The 25,181-nt window shown below is 40.9% G+C and overlaps 1 protein-coding gene across 11 annotated transcripts in view; it reads left to right on the top strand.

The window, feature by feature from the left end:
- The window catches only part of LOC148019607 (uncharacterized), a 136,936-nt gene that overhangs the window by 72,781 nt on the left and 38,974 nt on the right, over positions 1-25,181 (top strand). For 10 of the 11 annotated variants that reach the window (XR_015694851.1, XM_087699713.1, XM_087699710.1 and 7 more), the window contains 7 exons: positions 199-285; positions 6,471-6,527; positions 8,140-8,230; positions 16,429-16,495; positions 18,297-18,340; positions 18,581-18,751; positions 18,838-18,936. Coding sequence is in view for 10 of the 11 variants with exons in the window: in XM_087699713.1 (XP_087555839.1) it covers positions 199-285; positions 6,471-6,527; positions 8,140-8,230; positions 16,429-16,495; positions 18,297-18,340; positions 18,581-18,751; positions 18,838-18,936 (616 nt within the window). In the remaining variant the exon portion in view is untranslated. The remainder of the gene's footprint in view (positions 1-198; positions 286-6,470; positions 6,528-8,139; positions 8,231-16,428; positions 16,496-18,296; positions 18,341-18,580; positions 18,752-18,837; positions 18,937-25,181) is intronic. The other variant, XM_087699711.1, reaches the window with a different exon arrangement.

The following is a 25,181-nucleotide window of genomic DNA, read 5'->3' as shown; positions in this document are numbered from 1 at the left end:
TTTTCTTTCTTCACACACCATGAGTGAAGCTTATACTATTTCCACTTGTGTGATGACATGCTATGATGCACATGCTTGTTTGTGGAGTTCTGGATGATGCTTGGTTATATTAATGTACTAGCTTCTTTGGGGGGTTTCGGATGATACTTGTGTTCCAATATTATGTCACACTTAAGAAGATTGAAATATTTTGTTTAGGAATGTCAGACTATCAATACATTGCACCATTCCATGCAAAGCAAGTAAGAGGACAAACACTCAAACGCTTCCAACATTTTCAAAGAGGTAAATGATTTAAGTCCATTTGAAATTAGGTTTTGCCAAGATACAAACCTTTTTCAAGATGGGATCTGGTGTATATAATTTGAATGCTTCTTTATGAATGCTTGTATACAGGTTTGCATTTATGTTATTGGGAGGAAACAAATGGCTGACCTTTCTGTTCTCCTTTTCATTATTCTGTATGTAATTGTTTGTCATGGGCTCTGCACATACTCGTGCGTGTGTGGGAGCATGCTCTCTCTCTCTCTCTCTCTCTCTCGGTTCAAACCTATGCCAAAAACATTGAAAAGTAAAACTATTTATCCTGATCAGTATCTTGGAATCTAAGGCAGTCATATCATGACTGCTGTAGGGATCTCCTAAAGAAAGTAAATGGATCAATAGAAGAGTCCCCAAAGACCACATAGTTGGGGGACTTTCAAATTGTTCAAAATACCCAAAACCTGACAAAAGTGAAAAAGTGTAAAGAGCATTCTCAAAGCAGGACACAGGATTGTAAACAAATATTCACTGCTTTTTCTTTTGAGAGTTGATATAAAACCTTCAAACTCCAGAATTTGCAGGTTTGTTTCAAAGGCTTTGCATAGCATTTACCAAAACATAACCAAGTTATTTTGAACTTTCTTTTGAAAATGTTATTCTTAGCATTTTGTGTTGAATTCTTTGCACCTATAGGAAGTTGCGCATCCCCCACCCACACAGCAACTTAGTCTAGGATAGCAAGTTGCACTCATTGGCACATAGATCCTTTCAATCCAGAGTCTTCTTTCGAATGTTTGTAATTTTCTTGACACTAGACCTTGGTTTTTGGTGAACATTGTTCCAAATGTCTAGAAGTTTTGTCAAAACTTAGGAAGGGAAATGAGATCTCAAATCTGCCGCCAATCTATCTATAAGGCCATGTGCTGAAGGGTAACATAAAAAGTGAAGGATTGATTCATTTTGCACAGTGCAGCTTTTTGGAACTTGCTATGCCTCTCCTAAGAAGAAGTGCCCCAAGGGGGAGTACACCCCAAAGATCTGCACAAGAATAGACACAATTTGAGGGAAAGCTTACCTTTTCATATGCAATTCATAAATTTTCTCTACCGCTGACGTGCTTTACTAGATGTTAAGAGTATTAGGATGATCCTTTATCCAAGAAGAAGGAATGATACACTGGAAACTCAGTTTTGGAGATACCAATTGTAAGTAGAAATGGTCTAGCAGTGGGAATATCACACTGTAGGCTCCAATTTGAACTCTACATCAAGTGGAGGAATTGGTTTAGAAGACCTAAAGAGTTCTTTGATTTCCCTCCAAATTAGCATGTAATGCATGCCCAATCCATATCTTCTAGAGGCAATAACAAACAAGAGCACATAACCTTGCTCCTTGATTATCTGTCACATGTAATAAAGAGTCACTCCTTTCTTTTCAATGAAGTAGCTCTTCTTGGTTCAAATAACCCACTCCAATCAATAGTTTCAAGATGCATAGAATTTGCATGTAGATTCTGCATGTTCATCTATTCAGATCCACTATCCAGCAATTTCCAAAAGGTAAAAGATATTCATGCACATTCGGGCAAGCATTATAGTGACCAAGGTTGTCTTGGTTGAACAAATGTAACCAAGGAAACTTCTTTTACTTGTGGCACTAGATTTTTAAGGTATTAAGCTGACAATGCAGCTTTGAAGAGCTCAATTTATTTTGCAGTAGTATTATATCTTTCTTCCATTTTGTAGTTTCCTAAAATATCTCAATCATCAAGGTCAAAAAAGCTTCCATATCCACTCTTCTCCATATGATAAGTGGAAGAAAGAACATGATGTATGCATATAAATACGAGCAATCACATTCTTTTTTCCAAGAATGATAATTTTATTAATTATACTTTGAAAGAAATGCTGAACATAAAATACAAAGTACAAAAAAGGCCCTACAAGAGATTGCGAAGTACATCATAGATACAATGATTACGTGAACAACCAATTTGGCGGGTTGTAGTAGCAAACCATATGCGTCTCTAAGTGAAAGAATGTGCTAGAGTCTCATGTCTCCATAAAAGCATCTCTTGTCCTCATCATCAAATTAAAGTTTCCCTATAGTCTTTTCTATCTCCCATGGATCAAAGGAGTAATCTGTCTAGATCGTAGAAGAGTCTCAACTCTCTATAGTAGAGACATTGTGAAGGTCAATGCATGGGTACACCTCATAGTCAAAATGAACGAAGTAGTGATGCTAGCAATCAACTCCCATATGTGACAATGCCCCTTGGTCTCTCATATTTGGGACAAGTAATCATGGGAATCTTGCTCAAGTGATGGCCAATGATGAGAAATGAGTGGCTTCTCTAAAAGTCCTCATATCCACATGCTAGGCCTTTGTCTACGGCTAGACTCAATCTTGATGTACCCTAGACAAAATATTTTTATGTGGCCATAAGCCTCAAGGTGTGCTGGTAGCTATGGATCACTCAATTGTATTAAGTTATGGAATAGATATTATTGACAATGTAGATTGTTTGAAAAATTGACCTAGGCTATTGCTCTCCACATTGCTATTGTAGTTCTAGCTATGCCATGGAAGATTATCATGAGGGCTCTCTTCCTCATCCTCCAGGCTTTGGGACAATCCCATAGACAACACCATTTGGTTTTCTTTATCTCTCCACATCTTTCACATGCTATACCATCCTTGCCATGACTAAGCGAAGTGTCAACTGCTAGACTCCTATGGGCTATAAGCTAGATGAAGAAAGAGATCTCCTTGGGTTTGAGGCTACCATTCAATCTCCTCCAAAAATCTATAAAGAAAGGCATTGAGAACCATTCTTGAACATGCACCTTTCTTTGATGTTGAAGAAAGCTTCTTGTGGATACCATTGAAGTGCGTACATAAACCAATCATGTAGAAATACGTACAGAATTTCCCTCTTTCATAAGACTCATAAATATACGGACAACATCTTGAGGTATGTCCATGCTTAAAGCAGACTTTGCATGTCTTTTGCTTCTTCTTAGATTTACCCATGATGACACATGCATGCAGTTTGCACAAAAGAACTACTTTTCTTTCAGCCAAACCTCCTAACTTTTGCAATGATGAAGTAGTAGGTTTTCAACCTATGATATTCAGGTTATTCTTGCAATTTCTGTAGTTCAAGCTACTTGAAAAACTATTTTGCAAGTATTGCTTGAAGACTCCTATATTGATAAGATTTCTTTGTGTTATCAGGCCATCTCTAATAGATCTTTGACAATTCTGGTTACTCTTGCCATTTCTACAGCTCTTGACGCTTTCGCACTTCAGGTCATACCAGTTAATTCCTCATTATGGCATTTTCTTGAAATTGCTTTTGATCTCCTTCTTTGTTGGTAGCACTTTTTTGGCAAGTTTTATTCGTATTCTTTTCCATCATCTCCTGAACATTCGAATTACATGAATCTACCCGAATTACACAAATTTGCATGAATTGCAGGAATCTGTCTAAACTGTAGAAATCTGCCTGAGTTGGAAGAAACTATCTGAATTGGAGGAATCTGCTCGAATATATGTCTACCCTGAAACTGCTTGAATCTCTATTTTCTCTAAAATAGCCTTTCTCTCATCATCCCTAGTTTCCTCTAAATAGAATGTACCCTCTTTTATTGTTCTTGTATCTTCCTCTATTGACATTTCAATTTTGAAGAGAAAACCTGAAGACTTGAATTAGGGCTACATCTTGAAACTCCCAAAATGAACCCTTGAAACTACTGGCTATCTCACAGATGAGAAATTTCAATTGGAACCAGATTACTTTGAGCCTAGAGCATTGAAAACTCTTGAATAGATTGAGGTCTTCAGGCTATCGACTAAAATCATTGCAATATTGCATTGTCTTGCAAATTTCTTCTTTCTAGGCCTGATGCCTAAATCATGAGAATTATGCCCATGAAACTAGTAGGATCACCTAAGTGTTGTGGCCTCTCAAGTCCACAACAGAAACAAAGAAATACACCGACTGCTTGAAATTATCCTGTTGGTGCAGTTAACTTCTTGAATCAATTTATAGCCATTTTAGGCATTTAATATTCAAGAATGATATGCAGACACGAAAATACATATTATATTCATTAATACAAAACTGCTATCTTGAAAAGTATCACACAGTTTACTATCATCACAACCATTCCTGATTGAATAACTTGAAGTAGACATCATTAATAATCAGGAAACCAACACAACTAAATGAAACCAAACATCAACAACCATATTCTAGTGCTGTCCTAAAAGATTTCGCATTCCTTCGTGATCATGCAAAATCTTAAAAGATACAACTTTTTGATACTCAAGACAGACGCTTGAACTTCAGGTAAATATCATATAAAATATAAAGTCGCTTTACACATGCTAATTCTAAAAGCCTACATGCATATACATACTAAGGTATAAAAATACTAAATAGACGATGGAATCCAAGGCCTAATAACCTTCCTACTAGTGATATGGAGTTTCTCCAAAGTGAAGGATAGACACAAGGCCTAGGCATCTCCCTGACTTACAATAGGTCTACATCCTACTAAGAATTATTGGAATCAACGATAAAGAGGGTTTTCAATTTTAAGTCAAGAAAGGCATTTGACTTATGGAAGAGGACTAGGATTGTGCAAAGTTCACAAGTTGCACATTTTAATCCAAGAACCCATATTGGTTTGGATCCAACTTTTTCCATCATGAAGTAGGAGACCCTATACCTATCGAAGGGAATCTAGGACAATGAGGCCCAGACCTTGCAACATAGCCTTCTTTGGCTACACCACCAATTTAGGGAGAAGGATACAAATTAGCAATTATCAAAGCAAAGTTGCGACTACTCAACATTGGTACATACATGGCTTGAAGAAGAGAAGGCTTTGCTTCAACAAGAGGTTTCTCATGTCAAGAATGCAATGGAATTGCAAGTTTCACATTGTTTTGAGGTTATTAATGCTCTTGAGGAAGTTGTTTTGGGGAAGGAAAATGAAATTGTTGATTTGCATACTTGTTCCAAGTTAGGATGCTATTCTTGAGGATCTGTATGCACAAACAATCAGTTTGCTAGATGATGTTGAGGGTGACGAGGAGGAGTTATTTTGTCAAGAAAATCCTTCTGTGGTTTCAGTGTTTGAGACAAATCTTGATGGCATTATTCAAGAGTATTAGGATTCTTCCATAAGGGAAGGAAATGCAGTTCTGGAACAACAAACTGCTTAAATTGCAGACCAAAATCAATCACAGGATAGCATCTTGAAGGCTTTCTTGAAGCTTAAGAACAATTTAAAATTTAGGAGAGGTCAGGGAATGAGGAGTATAAAACGGTTCAGGACTCAAGAACTAGTCATCCTGAAGTTGTTGAGCAAGGGATACCTAAAAATCAGCAAAGTGATGTGGACCATTGTATGGACAGCTCTGATGTAGTGGATGCAGAAGGACAAAAGGTTATCATTTAGGTTGAGTTGAGATATGAGCATACAATGAGAAAATCTGCAAGGATAGTTGAAGATGAGGTTCAGGATGTCAACCTAAATGTGGAAGGAGAGGGAAAACCCATAAAGGTTAGCATCTTTCTGGAAGAAAACTTCAAGAAGATCTTGTCTAGTTGTGCAAAGAGTTTCAAGATATATTTGCATGGAATTACATTGACATGAAAGGTTTTGATTCAATGGTCTGTCATCATAGAACTAATTTGAAGAAGGATGGCAAACTGATTATACAAAAGCGAAAGCTAAATGTAGCAATAATTTCTTGTTTGCTGGTAGTGTTAGAATTACAGTATGGATTGCTGAAACTTGAATTCTTGAAACAACAACCTGAGTTCTTGCAACAACAGTGTGAAGTGTTGTAGCATTTTAAAATGCATGATACACAACAGGAAGTGCTACAGCAAACTCAAAAACAGCAATTAGAGTAGCAACCTGAAGATCAGAAGTTTCAGGAATCTGAAAATAGACTTGAAAGTCAGTAGCTATAGGTTCTATCAGTTTGGATCGATACCACACAATACTTTGTAGATGCCATGATGCAGATTGAAGTTATGGAAGATTATAATGCAGATGCAGATGCAATTCTGTATTGTTTTCTTTTGCAGGTTTTGTTAGATTATCTTGCATATTTATTTGGTGATGCTATTTCTTGTTCAAGATTCAAGTTTTGTGATACATTGCCATACATTGCTTATGATGCAGATGCTGGAGCATCATCGACATATTTCTTGATCGATACAACTACTCTTTGTCATTGGAGTATTGATCTACTTATTCAATCATGATTCTATATCTTCATTCTCTATGATATTCTATGGATGTCATTGTGCTTAATAGGTTCCCAGCCATGGCATGTTGCTTTGAACTGGTTACACCATTATTTTACTTTGGATGAAGGGATATGTGGGTTTAGGTCATGGCTACCATGTAGCCATCCACTGGGCTCCGCGAGGTGTTAGGGCTTGGATTCCATCGTCTATTTAGTACTTTTATACCTTAGTACTTATATGCATGTATGCTTTTAGGATTAGCATGTGTAAAGTGACTTTATATTTCATATGAGGTTCACTTGAAGTTTAGGCGTTTGTCTTGAGAATCAAGAAGAAGTATATTTTCAGATTTTGCGTGATCAGGAATGTAAAATCTTTCAGGACAGTACCAAAATATGGTCGTTCATGTTTGGTTTTATTTATCTATGTTGGTCTCATGAATATTAATGATGTCTACTTTAAGTTATTCAATTAGGAATGATCGTGATGATAGTAAACTGTGTGATATTTTTCAGGACAGCAGTTCAGAAATAATGAATACAATATGTATTTCGTGTTTGCATATAGTTTCTGAATATTAAATGCCTAAAATGGCTGTAAATTGATTCAGGAAGTTATCTGCAGCAACAGGGTAATTTCAGGCAGTCAGGTGTTTTTCTATGTTTCTGTTGTGGTCTTGAGAGGCCATAACAGAGGTCTCCAAGAAGAACTTCCAAATAGAGATCTTGCCAATATAGAATCTCTAACTTCCCCTAACTGTCGCAATCTATTGCACAATTTGGTGCGTCCATCTCTACTTGATTGACCCTTATTAGCCACTTTAGTAACCTGCCTTTTATTCTCTATCATCGTATCACACATTGCATTTGTTGAATTGCAGAAAATCATCAGGCCGGGCAATACTTTTGTTTGGAATCTGGGGGTTATTAATGAGTAAAAGACAATAGGTCTTGCCATGTTGCAATCAAGTGGATAACAACTGACTTATGGCGTTAAATTCTCTAAGTAGAATTTAAATCATGCTACGAAGAGACCTGAACATGTGTATTGCCATGAGAATTCTCCAGCTTCTCAATAAAAGCTTTTAAAATATCCACCCAAGGATGCTGCTTCAAACAAGTGCCTCGTAAGAGAGGCTAGAGCTAATCAAAGAGCCATCATGTGTTCTTGACATCCAAAAGAGCAGCCCAATGCATACACTTTGGAGTAGTGACATGGAGTGGAGTGACTTGGGTTATTGTATCTTTGCCATAAACATTGACCCCAAATACCAAAACACAAATGATCAATTTATATTAAGAGATTTTGAAAGGTTATTGCTTAAGTGACTTAGTCATGTTTGTTCATTGTAGTTGAAACTTGAAATGCCTGTCTTCTTGCTTAGCTGCACATACCTTCATAGTCATGGCTATCTCTTTTAGCTCATTGATTTTAATATTATTTCATATTGGAGTGCATTAACTGTTTTCCATTAAAACACTGTAGTTTGTATCAAGTTCCAATTCCATATCTAGGGCCTTAGGCAATTGATATGATAAGTTAAAATGAAAATAACATTTTAACTTAAGCTTGAATATTAACGTATCAGAGCATGGTTTCAGAGCAGGAAAGGGTTCAAGTTCCAGGCCATGAAGACATGATGCTGCTTCCACCTCCTTTATTTTCTGTGAAGGATATTCCAGATGAGCTTGTGTAAGTCATATTGGTTACACAAGGTGTGATTGTACATGAAAGTAAAATAATAACCAAACTTAGGTTTTTACATATTGTTGCATTTTTGATATTTTTCTTCTGAAAATCTTGTCAGTTGCTAGGAGAAGGGCAAATAGGTATGTATGTGGAAATTAAATCCTGGTCCTTTGTCCTAAAAAATAAAATTCAGTAGCTACCATTTTCTTCAAAAGGAGGGGGATGAAGGCAAGGGTACAGTAGCACTTCACTTGTGTGAAGAAGGCCTTGTGAATGGTGTCTGCCCAGAACAACAGTAACTAGACCAGTTAATTCAGATGTTTCTACAGTTGGCTGAGCAGCCCTTAAGTAGAAACGGTCTTGGAGGGTTTTTAGGTGCCATCAACTCTCAGAAGGGGAGAGCCTCATCACTTCTTAGCATCATCCTTACACGGGAAAGGTTCCTGAACTGTGTATAACAATGTTTGAAGTGCTAAGGAGTGTTTCAGGAACTAGAATGAAGAGCATTACGCAGACCCTACAGTCACCTAGTGAAAAGTCGTAAATGATAGCTTTCAGGTCATAACCACTGTGAGAATCACCATGCAGAGACAAAAAAATTTTATGTTACTAAGGATTCTGGGTGTATATACCCAAACATATTACATGTATAAAGAGAGGGGTCCTGCCGGAAGAATGGAGGATAAGTACACTAAAGACGATTGGGTGATGTACATAAATCACATGTGCAACAGTGATGTCTGGTTTGAGGATACCAGTCCATCCTGTATGTCAACACCATGATCCTGATCTTGGTTGTTAAAGGATGTTTTAGAACTGGCAGAAATGGATTTTCATTTCAGTACATTGTAATGCTGGAGAAGGCCTCTATTTTGATTATAATTTTTATTTGACTAATTACATGAAAATTGTATGAAGTCATTGCCACAAGGAATGTAGAATCCACCACAGGTGTTCAACAAGGTGGTCTATAGAATGCAACTTTTTTGTGTATGTATGAGGAGGGATAACTTTTGTTCCTCCAACATAATGTTTTACCAATTCCAAGCCAACCTTGGAAAAGCATTGCTATGGATTTTATTTTTGGTTTGTTAAAATCCGCAAATGGCAATGAGGGTATATAGAATATTATTTATAGGTTTAGCAAGCAGACTCATTTCATTCTTGTCAAGAAGACCATCAAGTGTCAACATATGGCTAGAATATTTATTCAACAAATCTTCAAGTATGATGGATTACCACAATGCATCGTGGGTGATAGAGATCCATGAATCACTAGTCTCTTTTGGCAAGTTTTTTTTGAAAATTTGGGTATAAAGATTTCTTTTTCTTCTTCTTATAATCTTCAATTAGATAGGCAAAATGAGATAGCTAATCTCATAATATTGGATATGTTCAAGTGCTATTGCCATGAAGTGATGAGAAAAGTATTTACCTTTTGTATAACAATACAGTTTATATTTCAATAGGTAGAGCACAATTTGAGGTTATGTATGGAAAATCACTCTTTCTATCTATTCTCAAAACAAAGGAGGAGACATTTCACGCCGAATGAGTTCATGCGTGATATGGATATAACTTTTGCCCAAGTTAGATGAGCTATCCAAAGATCTTAAGAAAAAGAAAAGAAAGTAATAGATACACATCGAAGGCACGTGATTTTAGAAGAAGGAGATTGGGTGTTGCTGAAATTTAACAAACCTCGTTTAAGAAACTGTAACAAGCCTTCATCCTTACTCACTAAGTTCGTAGCAAGAAATTATGAGTCATTTCAAGTCACCGAAAATATTAATGATGCTTGTTATAGGTTAAAACTCCTAGAGTACTTGAGAATTCACAATACTTTTCATATCTATCTTTTGAAACCTTATGAAGGGCGTCCACCATTGGAACCTATAATAGAGGATATATCTGAAGTAGATGAATAGGAGGAGAACCTTCAACTAGAGAAAATAATTTTTCATATGATTAGGAAATGAGGAATAATTATTTTTAGAAAAAACGAATTTTAAAATTTAAAAAGTACTCTCATTTAGATTGTAAATGGATGCACAGACTATCCAGGAATATTTCTAGCTTATGAAGAAGCTGCAGGATCAGGAATACTTCAAGCGACATCTTGAGGACAAGGCGGATTTTAAGAGGGAGGGGATGCAACTAACTTTTTGTATATCAATTGGTACAAAGACATATTGGCTCAATGATCATATTAATTTGATGCTTATATAATTTGAAAGGCAATTTGTATCATTTGAGTGTTTCAAAATATAATTAAATGTTTATCTTTCTATTTAAGGGTGGCCACTTGCCAAAACACCTTATAATTATACTTGGGTCATTATTAACGAGATGCCCAAGTGAAATTAAAAGTTTAGTCAGGGTGTCAAATTGACCAAAAAGCTCAGATGACTAAGACTTTTAGACTTGGGTAGTCACATTGACTAGAAGCCTATATAATGAGTGGTTTGAGAATGTGAAATTAGATGCTCATTACCATAAATCGGTGAACCTATACAATTAAGCCCCACACCTATATATTGGAGGTCTCTCTTTGCATTTCAAGTAAGCTCTCATGTTGAAATTTCAGCCACATACTTTGTCCCCTCCTATCACTCTCTCATCCAAGAAGCACTCTCTACTTACCTTGATCCAATTTAAGCACTAAAGAAGAAAAATCCGCTTGCTGCCCGGAGTATGTAGAGATTAAGTTTTCAAAACCCTAATTTTTAGAAGTGTAACAAATCAGCCCTTTTGTATATGGTTTAGGCACTCCATGCTAGTGCTTTGTTTTAATAAATTTTTGTAAAGGGGGAGGGGCCAGCTCCCTCTCAAAGTGGTGTCAACGCTCCTCTTTCTTTCTCTCTCGCTCTCTCTCCATCTTCTACTTTTCATGGTGATAATTGATTAAGTTGATTAAGTTCAAAGCATTGGTATGCTTACGTTCTTCCCCATGCTTACAATCTCCATGGATTTTATTGTTGAATAACCTAGGATATAGAGAGAGCATTACTGTTATGTGGATAATTGAGGATTGGTAATCCAAAATGGCAGTTATACCAACTTCATATGATGTTAAGACTCCATAATTGAATATTGGTCATGATCTCAATGGTGACTTACAATTGGATCCTTCTCAACAGAAGGAGAAATAGAGGGTTTTTTTGGTTCATATGCATCTAAAGGGTTATATGAATTTGACACTAGGCTTGGTTGTGATGAAGACAAAGAGTTTGCCAATTGTCTTGAACGTGGTATGTCCTCTTTGAGTAGAGAGGTGGCCAGCCTCACTAGCTTATTGTGATTGATGCAGTAGCTCTTGATGGAGCACAGAGTGAAGACAGAGGAGTGTAATCGGGCAATTTTCTATGCAGGCACTTTGTGAATTCCACATATGACATCTGCTAAACATTCGGTAAACTGGATGAGGATGAGGTGAAGGATGTATGGTCTTCCCCATTGAGAGCATGATGATGCCTCATGCATCTAGGAAAGAAGGCGGCTAAGAAGGCATGATGGATTCCCAAGAGAAAGGTGTCTTAGCCATTGCGAACTAGTTAAGTGTCGCTCATGTCACTTGTACACACCAAGCCTTCGCAATGGCCATATGATGATACTCTTTAGAAGAGCACCTGCTCTGAAACCATTCAAAAATATGCTAGGGTTTGCAGAGAATATGGGAACATGACAAAAACGTAATAACTCAGAGAAAAAAGACAAAATCTCAAAAGTGGGAGAAGAGTAGAATGTGATGAATGAATGAAATACAAAATAAGATTGAGTGAAGAAGATAATATAGGTGAGATGCTCAAGGAGTGGAGATGTCTAACAACCGTGGACTCTTGTGGGAGCGGGATGAGGGAGAGTGCCAAAAAGAGTCATTTTCTGTGTGCGGACCCGAATGCAACAATACCAACAAATCTGATGTAGATGTAGCAGATGTAGCCGATTAGTGTTCAGGATGTCATCATGCAACAGCCAAGGGGTAGTCAGGGTGAAGAATGACTACACATGTGATGCAGAATGTGCGAAACCTGAACACAACCTGCTGGATGGGCAAAAGCACAGATCAGGCTGGAGTGGATGACAGTAAAGGAAGCTGCTACTGGTGAAAACATAGGTCTGAATGATGTTGCCTGGTTGTATAGATGTTGCAACGGCTGTAGAACAGGTCACTTGCCTGAGGAACAAGTCACAGAAGCTGTAGGACTGGTCGCCTGATGTTTGATCATGAAGATGCTGTAAACCATGTTGTGGCAGCTGTGGCAGGGTGAAGAAGCCTTTGAACAACAACAGACTAGTCATGGTAGCTCGTGGAATGGCAGATGATGTGAGTAATGATGATGATGATGACAATTGTGGATGCAAAGGACCTCGCCCCCGCCATCGAACAGCACCCTCACTGACCCGCGCCCCAGCCCCCCCCCCCCCCCCCCCCCCCAATTGCTCCCTCCACTTGCAGCAACACTCCCCCTCCAGCAGTACAACAGTGTGATTGGTAGGTTCTCAGTAGGGATGCACAATGGAAACCTATGGTTAGACACCGGTGCATTCTATGAGTGCCCCCCAGTCAAATACGTTGCGCGCCGTCCTCTTTGAGGAACAACTCTTAGCAGTCCATGCCACATAGCTAGAGCTAAAAGAAACAACGATCTTTGGTTAGGTTGTAGGACACTCCCCATCCAGGGCTCACAGCTTCGGGATTGGCTTCACTCCATGCTGCGCATTGGCACAGCGCAGATCGTGGAGGCGATTCTCATGGAGCAAGGGACCTTCATGGTACGACTCACCTTGGCAGACGCAACCTATGAGCTAGTGGCCAGTTCACCCTATGCTTCCACAAAGGGGGTCATCTACATGGTCCCCGGGTACAGTGGCTTCACAGTGGAGGCATTCACGCTCCACAACCCTTAAACTTCCGGTCACCCTACTCTTCCCTGGACTGGCGGTAGAGTATCGACAGTTAGTGGACGACTTTTGACGGCTCTTCGGCACTGACCCTCCCACTTCCTTCATGGACATAGTGACAGCAGCAAGAGTCCCAAAGGTACATGTGGCAGTGAAAGAGACAAAGAATATATTATAGTTTCTGGAGATTGAGATAGGCGGACACTCTTTTAGACAACAGGTTATTGTGATTGGGCAGCTAGGGCAGTGCTTGCGTTGCCATGACTTTGGGCATTAAGCAACAGACCGTACGCGCTTCGGAGCTAAGGTGGTGTCGCCGACAGGCGACAACTTTACACGGGGTCCAGAGACGACAGAATGGGAGACGACAAGGGGGGCTGCAGCTAGTTCCTCAGAGATAGCCACAATAGTAGGAAGCAGGAGGGCAAGCGTCCCCCCTAGGAAGAACAGCACGAGGTCCCTCCCTCCTTGTCCCACAAGCCTCCACACCTGCCTCCCACGGAGGCGCCACCTCACCCGAGAACCCCTCCCCCCGAGCCACCAGCTCATCGGTCCATGTCGCCCGTCACACTTTCTCGAGATAGGCACAACTCCTACCATAGGAGTTTTTTCACAGTGGTCTGTGGTCTTACTTGAGAGTTGCGGAGCGTGGAGAGTTCCCACTACCTTTGGAGGTGGGAATCTTTGTGGTACGCAAGTCAAGGAGTAGCAAGGTCCATCTACTAGCACCACCGGATGAACCAAACTATGTGTTCTTCCTTCAGACCTCTTATACAGGAGAGTGGACGATGACAGAGATAGAGGAGGAGATGAAGAATCAAGTGGTAGGCCACATCTCCCAGTGGATGGGAGGAGGGTTACGTGGCCTCCGACTTCCGGTGAGAGAGGAGACGGAGCTACTAGACTCGGAGTATGCAGATGATACATCACTATACATAGAGGATGCTGAGTTGATGCTAGAGAGAGTGAGACTAGCTCTCGAGGTGTTTTGCATTGCAGCGGAAGCGAAAATCAATTGACGAAAGTTGGTCGGTTTCCTTACGGACCCAGCCTCTAGCACGGAGTGGGGTGTCCACTTGGGATTTAGGTGGGTGTGCAGAGGGCAGACTGTCCGTTACTTAGGGTTCCAAGTGGGACTCGACATTACTCCTGACTAGCAGTTTCTTCCAGTCCTTGACTCTATTCGGAGAAAGTTGACTTATTGGAGTATTACTTGCCTTTCCCTAGCGGGTTGAGGCCTGGTGGTTAACCAGGTCCTCCTAGTGACAGCGTGGTACATTGCCTCATGTTGGTGCTTTTCCGTGTCCTGTGTAGTGCAGCTTCGTTGCCTTGTGCGGAATTTTCTCTCGGCCGGGTCCGACGGTTCCAAGGACTTTTGGACAAGGTGGGGTGGGCGACCATCATACGGTATTGGTCAGAGGGAGGGCTTGGGATCATAGACCCAGAGTATTAGAGTCTGGCCCTTTTGGGCAAGCTAGTAGTCCGCAGTCTCATACCAGGTGGTCAAACATGAAAGGTCCTATTGCAGGAGAACCTCCAGGAGCACAGACCGAGGCTTGGTGGTGATTGGAGGCCGTCCTTGAGATGGATCTTCATGACGGCACAGATCATGCCCCCTAGATCCTCCTTCCTCCGCAGCCTACTTCGGGTGTGGCATGGCCTTCGTAAGACCCTCATACAGAGCCCCCAGGTTGTCAGGAGGAGATAGACCGCCAGTCGTTGATCTGGAACCCCCAGGTCAGAGATCGGGAGGGGGTATAGATTGGCGAGTGCCCCCACATCCAGTGGGCTGGTTGGGAGGCCGGCTCGGCTCTTACCATTAGGACGTGGCGGGAGGTGTGCAGGATGGCGGCGGACCAGGAGGTGTTGCAGCGGGCATTAGGTTGCCAGAGAGGAGTTGAGTTCAGGAGAAGGGAGATCGATGCAGCCATACCTTAGGAGTGGCTTGACCCCCTGATATACGAGAGCTGGTAGAGCGTGGTGAGGTATGGGCTGTTAGGTTTTCACCAACCGGCATCCCCCTACAGGTGGCAGGGAGAGTGGGCGGCGCCCCACATGGAGCTTTCTTCACCATATTGGAGGGGGGGTGTCTAGTCCTTGACAAAGGGGAGCAGGATGAGGGGTCATGTGTCCTTTCATGGAGGAGGATTCGGGTGGTTGCCCTTTAGGGGAAGTCATGGCGTCTGGACCCTTATGTGTTCTGGGAGGAGCTATAGGAGTGGTGCCTTTGGATTTGGGAGGGCAGGCCACTTGATGAGCTGGAGTGGGACCCTGGAGAGTGGTTATGGCTGGCCACTGCAGTCGCCAAGAAGCCACCAAGGTTCCTGGAGTACATAGCCAGGATTGGCAGACATGTATTGATGCAGGAGGAATATAATTAGCCACACTTTATTTGGAAAAAAAAGAGGTAATATTCGAGCCAATTCATAACTGGGTAAAAAAGCAATACTTCACCCAGAAAGGAATTACCTTCTTGTCTGTGTGCTGCATGTTTCCATTCTACAGAGTCAAAAGTCTTGAGTTGATGCTTCCAACACCAGCGAAGAGGCAAACACCTTTGGACTGCCACAACCTTGTAGCTGCTATGTTTGTTTTAACATAGATTATTTTAACCTGCTCAATCAAGGCTCTGACCATCAATACCCAGGGGTGCTGAGCAGCACGCATATCCTTGAAAAGTCTGTGATGCAAAGCTCACATGTGCAAGTGTATGTCCAATAAAGCATCCCCATTTAGACCATTTAGTCCCATCTGGACATTTAGTTAGTTGTGATGGTCCTAAGACACCTATACTTGGCCAACTTGTTTCATCACTTCTATAACATAAATTGAAAGTCTGTACAGTTCCTGGAGAGCTAAGGCCACACTAATGATGATAAGAAGAAAGAAACAAATCCTTTCAAGCATATTGGCAATTCAGTTTACAAATGTCTTTTTCTTACTCTGACATTATGCAACTTTTGAGGTTGACCATTTTGTGAATAAATGTAGCAGTTTAAGGAAAGAGTGCTTTTATTGATGCTCTTATCAATTTGACTTCGAGGCATGTGCAAGTACATGGAAGCATATAGATCATTTTTTTGTGAAAGGATTGGGTTTGATTTTTGTTTTATTGTTGTGGTAGCTTTCATGTGTTTTGAGAAAAAGCTTGTTTTGTTGCTTAATATGTGAAGGACAATAACACACTAGACGGTAGTTGGCTGAAAGTATGCGGTATTATGCATTGCAAAGCTTAATTTTGTGTTGTAAATGTCTTGAAATATAGTCTCTTTCTCTAAACATTGTCAATTTTGTAGATTGCAACCATCTGAAGTTGCTCGAGCGTCCCAAAGGCAAGCATTACTTGCTCAGCAACCATGGGAGGTATGAGATGTATGGGTGTAACATTTGTCTTTGCTTGTCGATCTTTGGTTCTTTATTGGTTTATATAGTTTGTGAGCTGGTTTTGATATCAAATATAAGACTAAGTCACAAAATATTCAAAACTTGTCATGGATGAGAGCATCCAAATATAGAAATGTCCTACATTTTGTTTTCTTTGAAGAAGAGAAAGATTTCTATCAATAATACCCCAGGAAAAATTTCAAGTTACAAGGCTTGAATGGATAACCAATCAGGAGGTCTATAATGCTAGACCTTGTGGGTCTAGAATAGGAAGAAAGTGCTAGAATCCCATGTCCTGAGAAATGCCTCTCTCCTTCTCCTCATAGCCTTTGAGCTGTCATGTATCCTCTCCCATCTTCCTTGAAGAGTATGCACAATCTATGTCCAAATTGTGTGGAGTCTCTGTAGTAGATATATCCCAAAATCAATAGCGTGGCAACATCTGGCTCTCCATGTGTACCAAGTAATGATGCTAGCTATGACCTCCCATCTGTGACAATGCACCTCAATTCACATTGTATGTGAGAAATCTAGCATGACAATCTTGCTCACAAGCTGCCCTGAGACAGGCAAACCCTTATACATCGCTTCTGTGTCTCCTTATGCTCCCCACATCTAGCACAAGGGAGAGGGTCTCTACAATAGCCAAGCCATGTACCAACTGCTAAACTCTTGTATGCTAGTAACGGAAAAAAGAGTGAATTCTTTTTTGGTCTAAAACTGTCCTCCAATCTCCTCTAGAATCTGCATGAAATTCTATATTATTGACTGCAGTAGTTATGATAAGCACAAGGGGTGAAAGCGGCTGCCAATAGTGTATAAACAATGCTCTTCATTTTTATGCAACCTTGCACACTGCTCACTCCTACTCAGGAATGTTGCCAGCCGGAGACAGTTGCCAGCTTCTAATATTAGACTGTGTGTGGTATCCATTAACTCATTGAGTCCACCTGTCTATTACGAAACTCATGATCTTTGTTGACATCTAATGTAGTGGACTGATTAAACTGATGCAAGATGATGGTGATCAATATGGTTTGTACTCCACCTAGTAATGACCCCCTAAATTGCTTCAAGGGACTTGGAAGAGATCCATTTTGCCATGGAGTACTTTTGCTGTCTGGACCTTGGTAGTACCATGATAAGACATGAACACTTTAGTTCGCAGCCTCTGAACCACGGTACGTCCAGCAGCTCTATGTGAACATCCTGAATGAGGAGTGAGAGAGAATAATAGAAACTGCTGATAGCCAGGGAAGCGGGAAATGAGGCCCTTAAAAGAAGGCACCCTATGCCTGTCCAACCTGCAAATCTGACCACCCAGTCAAACCATCAGTGTGGTGTGGCAAGTGCTGCCTGCAATATATGTGCCTAAACTGTTTACCTTTTGCCATGAGACATATCCACTTTGTGGTGTAATAATATAAATCCTTCAGGATTCTCATTTGCTGATTAAATCCTTATACATGTTTATTCCATCAAGTTTAACGACCTGAAATTTAAAGCCTTCTATCATTCATATGATATATCTTGGTTTTCTGGATTCTGTTTTTTGCATGGAAGTGTCACAGCTCTTAAAAAGAGTGGCAAAGAAGTGGATGGGAGGGAGAAACAGCAATATTTTGTTTTTTTTGAAAAATTGGTGGGCATGGGGTTGGGGGACTGCTGGGTGGGTGTGGGTGTGTAAGGGATGGAGTTGAGAGAGAGGAGAGCAAGAGGGAGGTTGCTAAGCTTATATTAGCTGGCTGATACAGTGCTCACTGTGCTTGTCTTGCTTTAGATCCAAATGGGCCCTTGCTTCAACTTGGATTTCAAGATTAAAGATATCCAAACCTGTTATGCCGCTTCACTCTGATAGATGAATCTGAATTTCATATTCTAAGGAAAGCATATTCTTCGACATTTTTAAATACCTTTTGAAAATCTTTGAAAACCATAAGAGGATCTGTGATTTGTTATGTTTGATGAAGTAATCTTTGTTTGATGTGATTCATACACCTTTGCTAGCGAATGTTGCTGATACACACAGATTTTTTGCACTATTGAACTTAACTTTAGAACACAAGTTCCACCGAAAACGAAATGGGAAGAAAGGCTCGATAAAAATTCTGAGGAATGGCGAGTTCAATGTGTTATTGCAAAGTTGTTTGAGGAGAGGCCAATTTGGGCTAAGGCCACAATCAATGAGCGCTTGATAGAGCAGAAAATTTTTCTCTCTGATATACAACTTCGAAGGTAAGATGTGGATTTTCACTTGATTCTATGTTAGTTTTTGTTGCCACCTTTTGCTAATTTTTGAAAAGATGGTTTTTTATATACAGGTGTTTGTTTCGAATATCCTACTATTTTGCCTATGGTCCGTTTCGAACTCTCTGGATTAAGAATGGTTATGATCCAAGGAAGGATCCAGAATCTCGAATGTAAGTGAGTACGTATGGATACTCTGACTGCATTTGGAAAGAAGGCTGCAACTTAACTTTCTTAAATCTACTTCTACCTTTAGAATCTTGTGATTAGCATGGATCTATTTGACCAGGACAGATGTTGTAGTTGTGTGAAATTGTTAGGCATTTGGGTTATCCCAATGGACAGAAAGTCACTCTCAAGCAGCAAATGGATGGGTGTCACATAAATAGTGTTGCACATTGCAGTATTGGAAGTTATCTAGTTGGCCATTGCATGCTCAGTAAACTGTTATGCTTATGTGCTGTTCTACTTGCCTCTTGTGCCTTAACTGCAAAAGATGTTGATACATTTATGTTCACAACCATGGAAGTTCCATGGCGACTACATATGGAGCACAAAACTTTCATTTTTCTCAAGGTGGATTTGATATGCATGTCAAAGATGCATGGAGATCTAAATCTATTGAGTATTCACTATAATATGTCAAAGAAGGCTGCCTTATTATTTACTTTCTTTGAGCAAAAGAGCCCTAGACAATACGTATGACTATATCTAAGAGGACAAAGTTGTGTGGGAATTGGATATCGGATCACTTGGAATTGGATCTGGGTGACTTTAAAGGAAAATTTCCAGGCTGTCCATACTCCACTCTGTTGATATAGGTTTGGAATGTAGTACTATCCCACAAGCATTGGTATGGTAGACCACCGTCCCAGGATAATCCCGTGCACAAAGAAAGCATTCATTAGAGTGAAGAATCTTTGGCTGTTCATGAACCTATCAAAGCTTATGTTTGCTCAAATCAGGCATCAATATATTGGTGATGTCATCATTTTGCTAAAATTTTTAATTGATCATAATGTCACCTTTATTTCAAAAATTTTGGCTTTTGGACAAATAACCAGCACTTGAGTAGATTGTTTTATGCCCAAGTTCAATGCCATCCTTCAGCTTACATCCTGGCTCTCAAATTTAGTATCCCAGCTTCCAGTTTTTAAACAGCTTCAGGCTTTTTATGCAGCACATTAACCCCCCCTTAAAAATACTAAGGTTACTAAGCCAATTAAGAACTAAAGTAAAGAAAACCTACGAATCAGCTTTGAACAGCTTGACAAATTAGTTTATTATAAATAAAAATTATAGTGAAGCTCTGAATGGCTTCGCAAAAGTGATCGCCTAGAAAATCGAAATCATCCATTTGTGTTGGGAGGCATTGTTTCAGTTCACACTGCATTTGGAGCGTGACGACCAATGTCAGAGTAGAAGCATGACCCAAATGGAGCTGACCATTAATCATCCCATCTTGCCAAGGGGCCTCTTGGTCCAAAGGGGGGAGAGGCTGCATGGCCCGTAAAGAGGTGGAGATGGAGTCCCACAAATGATGATAGCCTCTAGGAAGATGAAAGTAGCGTCAAATTGATCTGAAAGACATGACATCCCCACTTGCAGGTAGAAGAGCATCAACAACAGTGACCTGTCCCAGGTGTGCCATCCTATTCAACATACTCTGAGTCTCAAGGAAGAACTTGGCAATCAAAGGCGAGGGCTGCGTACCTTCACACAAAGCTTGGAATAGTGACCAATAGAGAGTAGTCATATGTGTCTTCAAATCCAAAATAGCCCCACCCCCCATTCTTTTGGGAGTGCAAACATGGTGCCCAAAGATCTAGGATATGCTCATCCGTGTAGAATCCTTTTTCCAAAACAAGAACCAGATGGGTTGAGTAATTTCTTGTAAATTAGACTTTGGCCAAGGGAGCAAGGGCAGGTAATATGAAATTATCGGTACCATGATTGTTTGAGCTATTTTCAATCTTACGTGGAAAGGCCAAGCTTGTGATTTCCAATATACAAACTTATTCATAATGTGTGCGGATATCCAATCCAGTAGTACTTTATCATTTGCTCCTGTGAAGGGAGAGAAAATCCAATAATCCAACCACCTCATGATTAGCTGCCTGGCCAGACAACATTGTTAGAATGGGATGAATGTCCAAAGCAAAGAATAAAGGATTTAGTGGCGGGCAACCTTGTCTAACAGATCGGCGGAGGGGAAAGGGTTCTGAGACGCCACCTTTGAGTAGACTTCGTCAAAAGGAATCCACACTGATAGTATTAATAAGTCTAGACATTCTAGGGCCAAATCCCATGCATTGCATTAGTTGACCCAAGAAAAACCTTTCCAAGTGGTCAAAGGCTTTTTCCAAGTCCAACTTAACCATCACCATTTCCTATTTTGAGTGGCGAGCATAATCTACCCTCGTTTGGACGTTCAAGATGTTGTGTAGAATATCCTTTCCTTTATTGAATCCATATTGTGGAGGGTGAATAAGGTTCAGAAGGTACCATGCAATCTATTAGCCAAGACTTTGGTAAAAATCTTATACATAGCCCATCAAGGAAATTGGTTGCAAATGCTTCAAAGCTGAGTGGCACGGCACTTTGGGAATTTGTTTAATGAGACTCTCCTTCCAAGAGTGTGGCATATTTCCAGTCATCCAAAGTTATTGGCATAAGGCTATCAAAGGTGCAGGCGATTGAGTTGCATAGGTCCCTGAAACTGGTCTATGACTCACATAAAGCGGTAGTTCCTTCAATTAACACCTGGACTTTACATACACACACATAAACAGAGACCTCTCTCCCTTGCTCAACACCAGTTTGGTCCCGAAGACCGGCGCCCCTCTCGGTATTTCTTTAGCAATTAAAAGATAGAAAATTACAAAAATGGTAATGTTCCAAACTACATAACCTATGAACAATTGGTTTTAATCTCTTCTAAGTAAATCCCAGTTGCATAGGAATAGTACAACATGTCCAGATCAACATCTCTTACTGTCAAGCATGTGCAGAATTCACTGTTATTACTGTCCAACACACTGTTCTTACTATTTAGCATGTGCAGAGTTCACTGTTCTTATTCAGCATGAGTAGAGTTCACTGTTCTGATTCAGCATGAGCAGAGTTCACTGTTCTTATTCAGCATGTGCAGAGTTCACTGTTCTTATTCGTCCTTCGGCATGTGCAGAGTTCACTGTTCTGATTCAGCAAGAACAGAGTTCAGTGTTCTTATTCAGCATGAGCAGAGTTCATTGTCCTTACGATTCAGCATGTGCAGAGAAAAAATACAAAATTGTACCTTCGATGGAATCAATCCATCATGCAAAGCATTTCTTCTGAGAATAGAGAGAGAGAGGTGATCAGAGAGAGCAAGCTCTACCTCGGTGCTTGAGTTAGAGACATAGAAGTACTCTCCATGTCTGGTTTTCTTGCAGCAATCTGCCCTCAGCTCCTCCAAACTTCATTCTCCCATCTGCCCCTTATGCCTATTACGTTTTTTTTAAAATGCTCTCTCTCTCTCTCTTGGGAATTTGTGCCCACTTGCGCCATGGGGAGGAGTAATGGGAGCTACAACTCCCGATCGAGTTTCCTCTCCACTGACATAATCCTATAAATTCTTGGCCACTAATACATTCTTCATTATGAATGACCATAGTGAGTAATTGTTTCCGTCCAATTTGTCTTCCTTGGATACATACGTAAAGACATCACCTCCCTGATTTGCCATGATGACAAATTTCCAAAGACAAATGAGCAATGTCAAAGCAGTAAGGATTGGAAATCTGCAAATTTTCAGAAATTGCAGCAAGCACACTTCTGCAATTAATGTGCAAGGGTGTACTCTGTCAAAACTGTCTTTAATGCATGCTTCCCAAGGTGCAAACAATGCTCAACAACACTGTTATATCAAAATCCCCAAAATTTCTTCCAAAATTTTTGTAAAAAATACCCCAGAATGTGCATTCAATGTGTTGCTGTCACAGACACAAGCACGTGTCCCAATGCAGAAAACTGACCCTGCTTCTGCACGAACTCCTGTGTTTGAATTAAAAAATGCAAAATTTTAGCTCTGCAGAATGATTGCAGCTGACTGACCTCGGGCATGGATCCCGAGGCAATGTCTGCGCATAGGAACAGACCGACAAACTTGGTGGCGGATAGCTGCAGGTTCAAGAAGCAGCGCCTTCAGACAGATGTCTCGTGCAGGCTAGTGACGGCCTGGGCAGGACTGACACGTGCTGAGCAGATGGCGCGTTGTGGAGAACTGGCGGCGCCTCCAACTAACAGGTGGCACGCTGGGCAGGGCGCGCGCAGGTACAAGTGGTGCGCTGGGCAGGGCGCGCATAGGTACAGGTGGTGTGCTGGCGACTGGAGCTGCGCGTTGGCGGCTGGAGCTGCGCGTTGGCGGCTGGAGCTGACGGCGCAGGCTAGCTCAGCGCAGGGAGGCTGCGCAGGCAGACTGACAGGCGCAGGGGCATGCTAGGCAGACGCAGAGCAGAGGTGGCTCGGGTGCGGTCAGGACTGCACACTGTAGACAGGAGCTGAGCTCAGAGCTGAGCTCAGAGCTGAGCTGTGATACCAAATGTGAGATGGAAGGATCGAGGTGCAGCTGAGATTCAGTAGACAGTGTGAGAGTGAGAGACAGAGTGAAGCATGACACCCAAGAGAATAGACTAAAAGAGTGTAACCAGAAAGTACAAAGTACAACCCTTAAACCTTAGGGTTGTAGGGGGTGTTCACACCCGATACACACTAAGTGCCCATAAGTGTGTAACATAAGCACATACGACAATAAGACTATAAGTCTGGGGGAAAAAACCTCTCCTACCGAGAGTGAAAAGTGCCCCAGTGTCCTACTGATCACCGACACTCCCATATGAGCATAGGCGTAAGTGAGGCATGAGTCAAATACCCAACATCGGTGACTATGAGCAGAAGAAGAACTCTCTTCTTTATGGGGGAGTTTCCTTTGCCTTCATCCACGTCTGCAATCTCTCTAGTCGTGTAATCTCTGTAAAACCTGTGTGTATGGCCTTTTCACCCAAAACTGTTCGAGCTTAAATTCTTACAAAAAAGAATTCAAATCCCGAGGATGGAACCATGAAACCGGTCTATGACTCACATAAAGTGATAGTTCTTTTAATTAACACCTGGACCTTACATACATACACATAAACAGAGACCTCTCTCCCTCGCTCAACACCAGATTGGCCCTGAAGACCAGCACCCCTCTCGGTATTTCTTTATCAATTAAAAGATAGAAAATTACAAAAATAGTAATGTTCCAAAATACATAACCTCTGAACAGTTGGTTTTCATCTCTTCTAAGTAAGTCCCAGCTGCATAGGAACAATACAGCATGTCCAGATCAACATCCCTTACTGTCCAGCATGTGCAGAATTCACTGTTCTTATAGTTCAGCATGTGCGAAGTTCACTGTTTTTATTCAGCATGAGCAGAGTTCACTATTCTGATTCAGCATGAGCAGAGTTCACTGTCCTTACGATTCAGCATGTGTAGAGTTCACTGTTTTGATTCAGCATGAACAGAGTTCACTGTTCTTATTGAGCATGTGTAGAGTTCATTGTTCTCTTTCAGCATGAACAAAGTTTACTGTTCTTATTCAGAATGAGCAGAGTTTACTGTTCTGATTCAGCATGAACAGAGTTCATTGTTCTTATTTAGCATGAGCAGAGTTCACTGTCCTTACGATTCAGCATGTGGAGAGAAAAAACACAGAATTGTACCTTCGATGGAATCAATCCATCATGCAAAGCATTTCTTCTGAGAATAGAGAGAGAGGTGATCAGAGGGAGCAAGCTCTACCTCCGTGCTTGAGTCTGAGACATAGAAGTACTCTCCATGGTTGGTTTTCTTGCAGCAATCTGCCCTCAGCTCCTCCAAACTTCATTTTCCCATCTGCCCCTTATGCCTATTACGTTTTTTAAAAGAAATACTCTCTCTCTCTCTCTCTCTCTCTCTCTCTCTCTCTCTCGGGAATTTGTGCCACATGGCATACATGTAACAATTTTCCCGTTTAAACCTTCCGGTTTAAAATTCTCCTTGATCGGTGCAAAATTTGACCTCGGCACAGACCAGAGAATTAATTCTCGTGTAAAAACGAAGACAATGACGCAAACAGATTCTGGGGTCCAAAAATAGTAACTCCCTAATTTTTTAGGAATGGTGACCCCTGCATTTCTCAAGTTGTTCTGTGCAACTTTTATCATTGCGACCACATCAAAAGTGTAATGTGGCTCAGTTATAGTGACTTTTATTCCGTGAGCATTCTCACATGTACATCTTCTATCTTGGCTAGGCTGATTGTCCTGCACCGTCTCCAGTGGCTAAGCACACAGTCCCAAACCACTGGCATTCTATTCTTCAGTGCCCATTCAATATAGAACTAGTCCTAAGG

The sequence above is a fragment of the Lygodium microphyllum genome, chromosome 19 (assembly GCF_053477565.2).
Source record: "Lygodium microphyllum isolate KBCC chromosome 19, Lygodium_microphyllum_v1.1.10, whole genome shotgun sequence".
In the NCBI taxonomy this organism is placed as follows: domain Eukaryota; kingdom Viridiplantae; phylum Streptophyta; class Polypodiopsida; order Schizaeales; family Lygodiaceae; genus Lygodium; species Lygodium microphyllum.
This window is presented reverse-complemented; position numbering and strand designations above follow the sequence as displayed.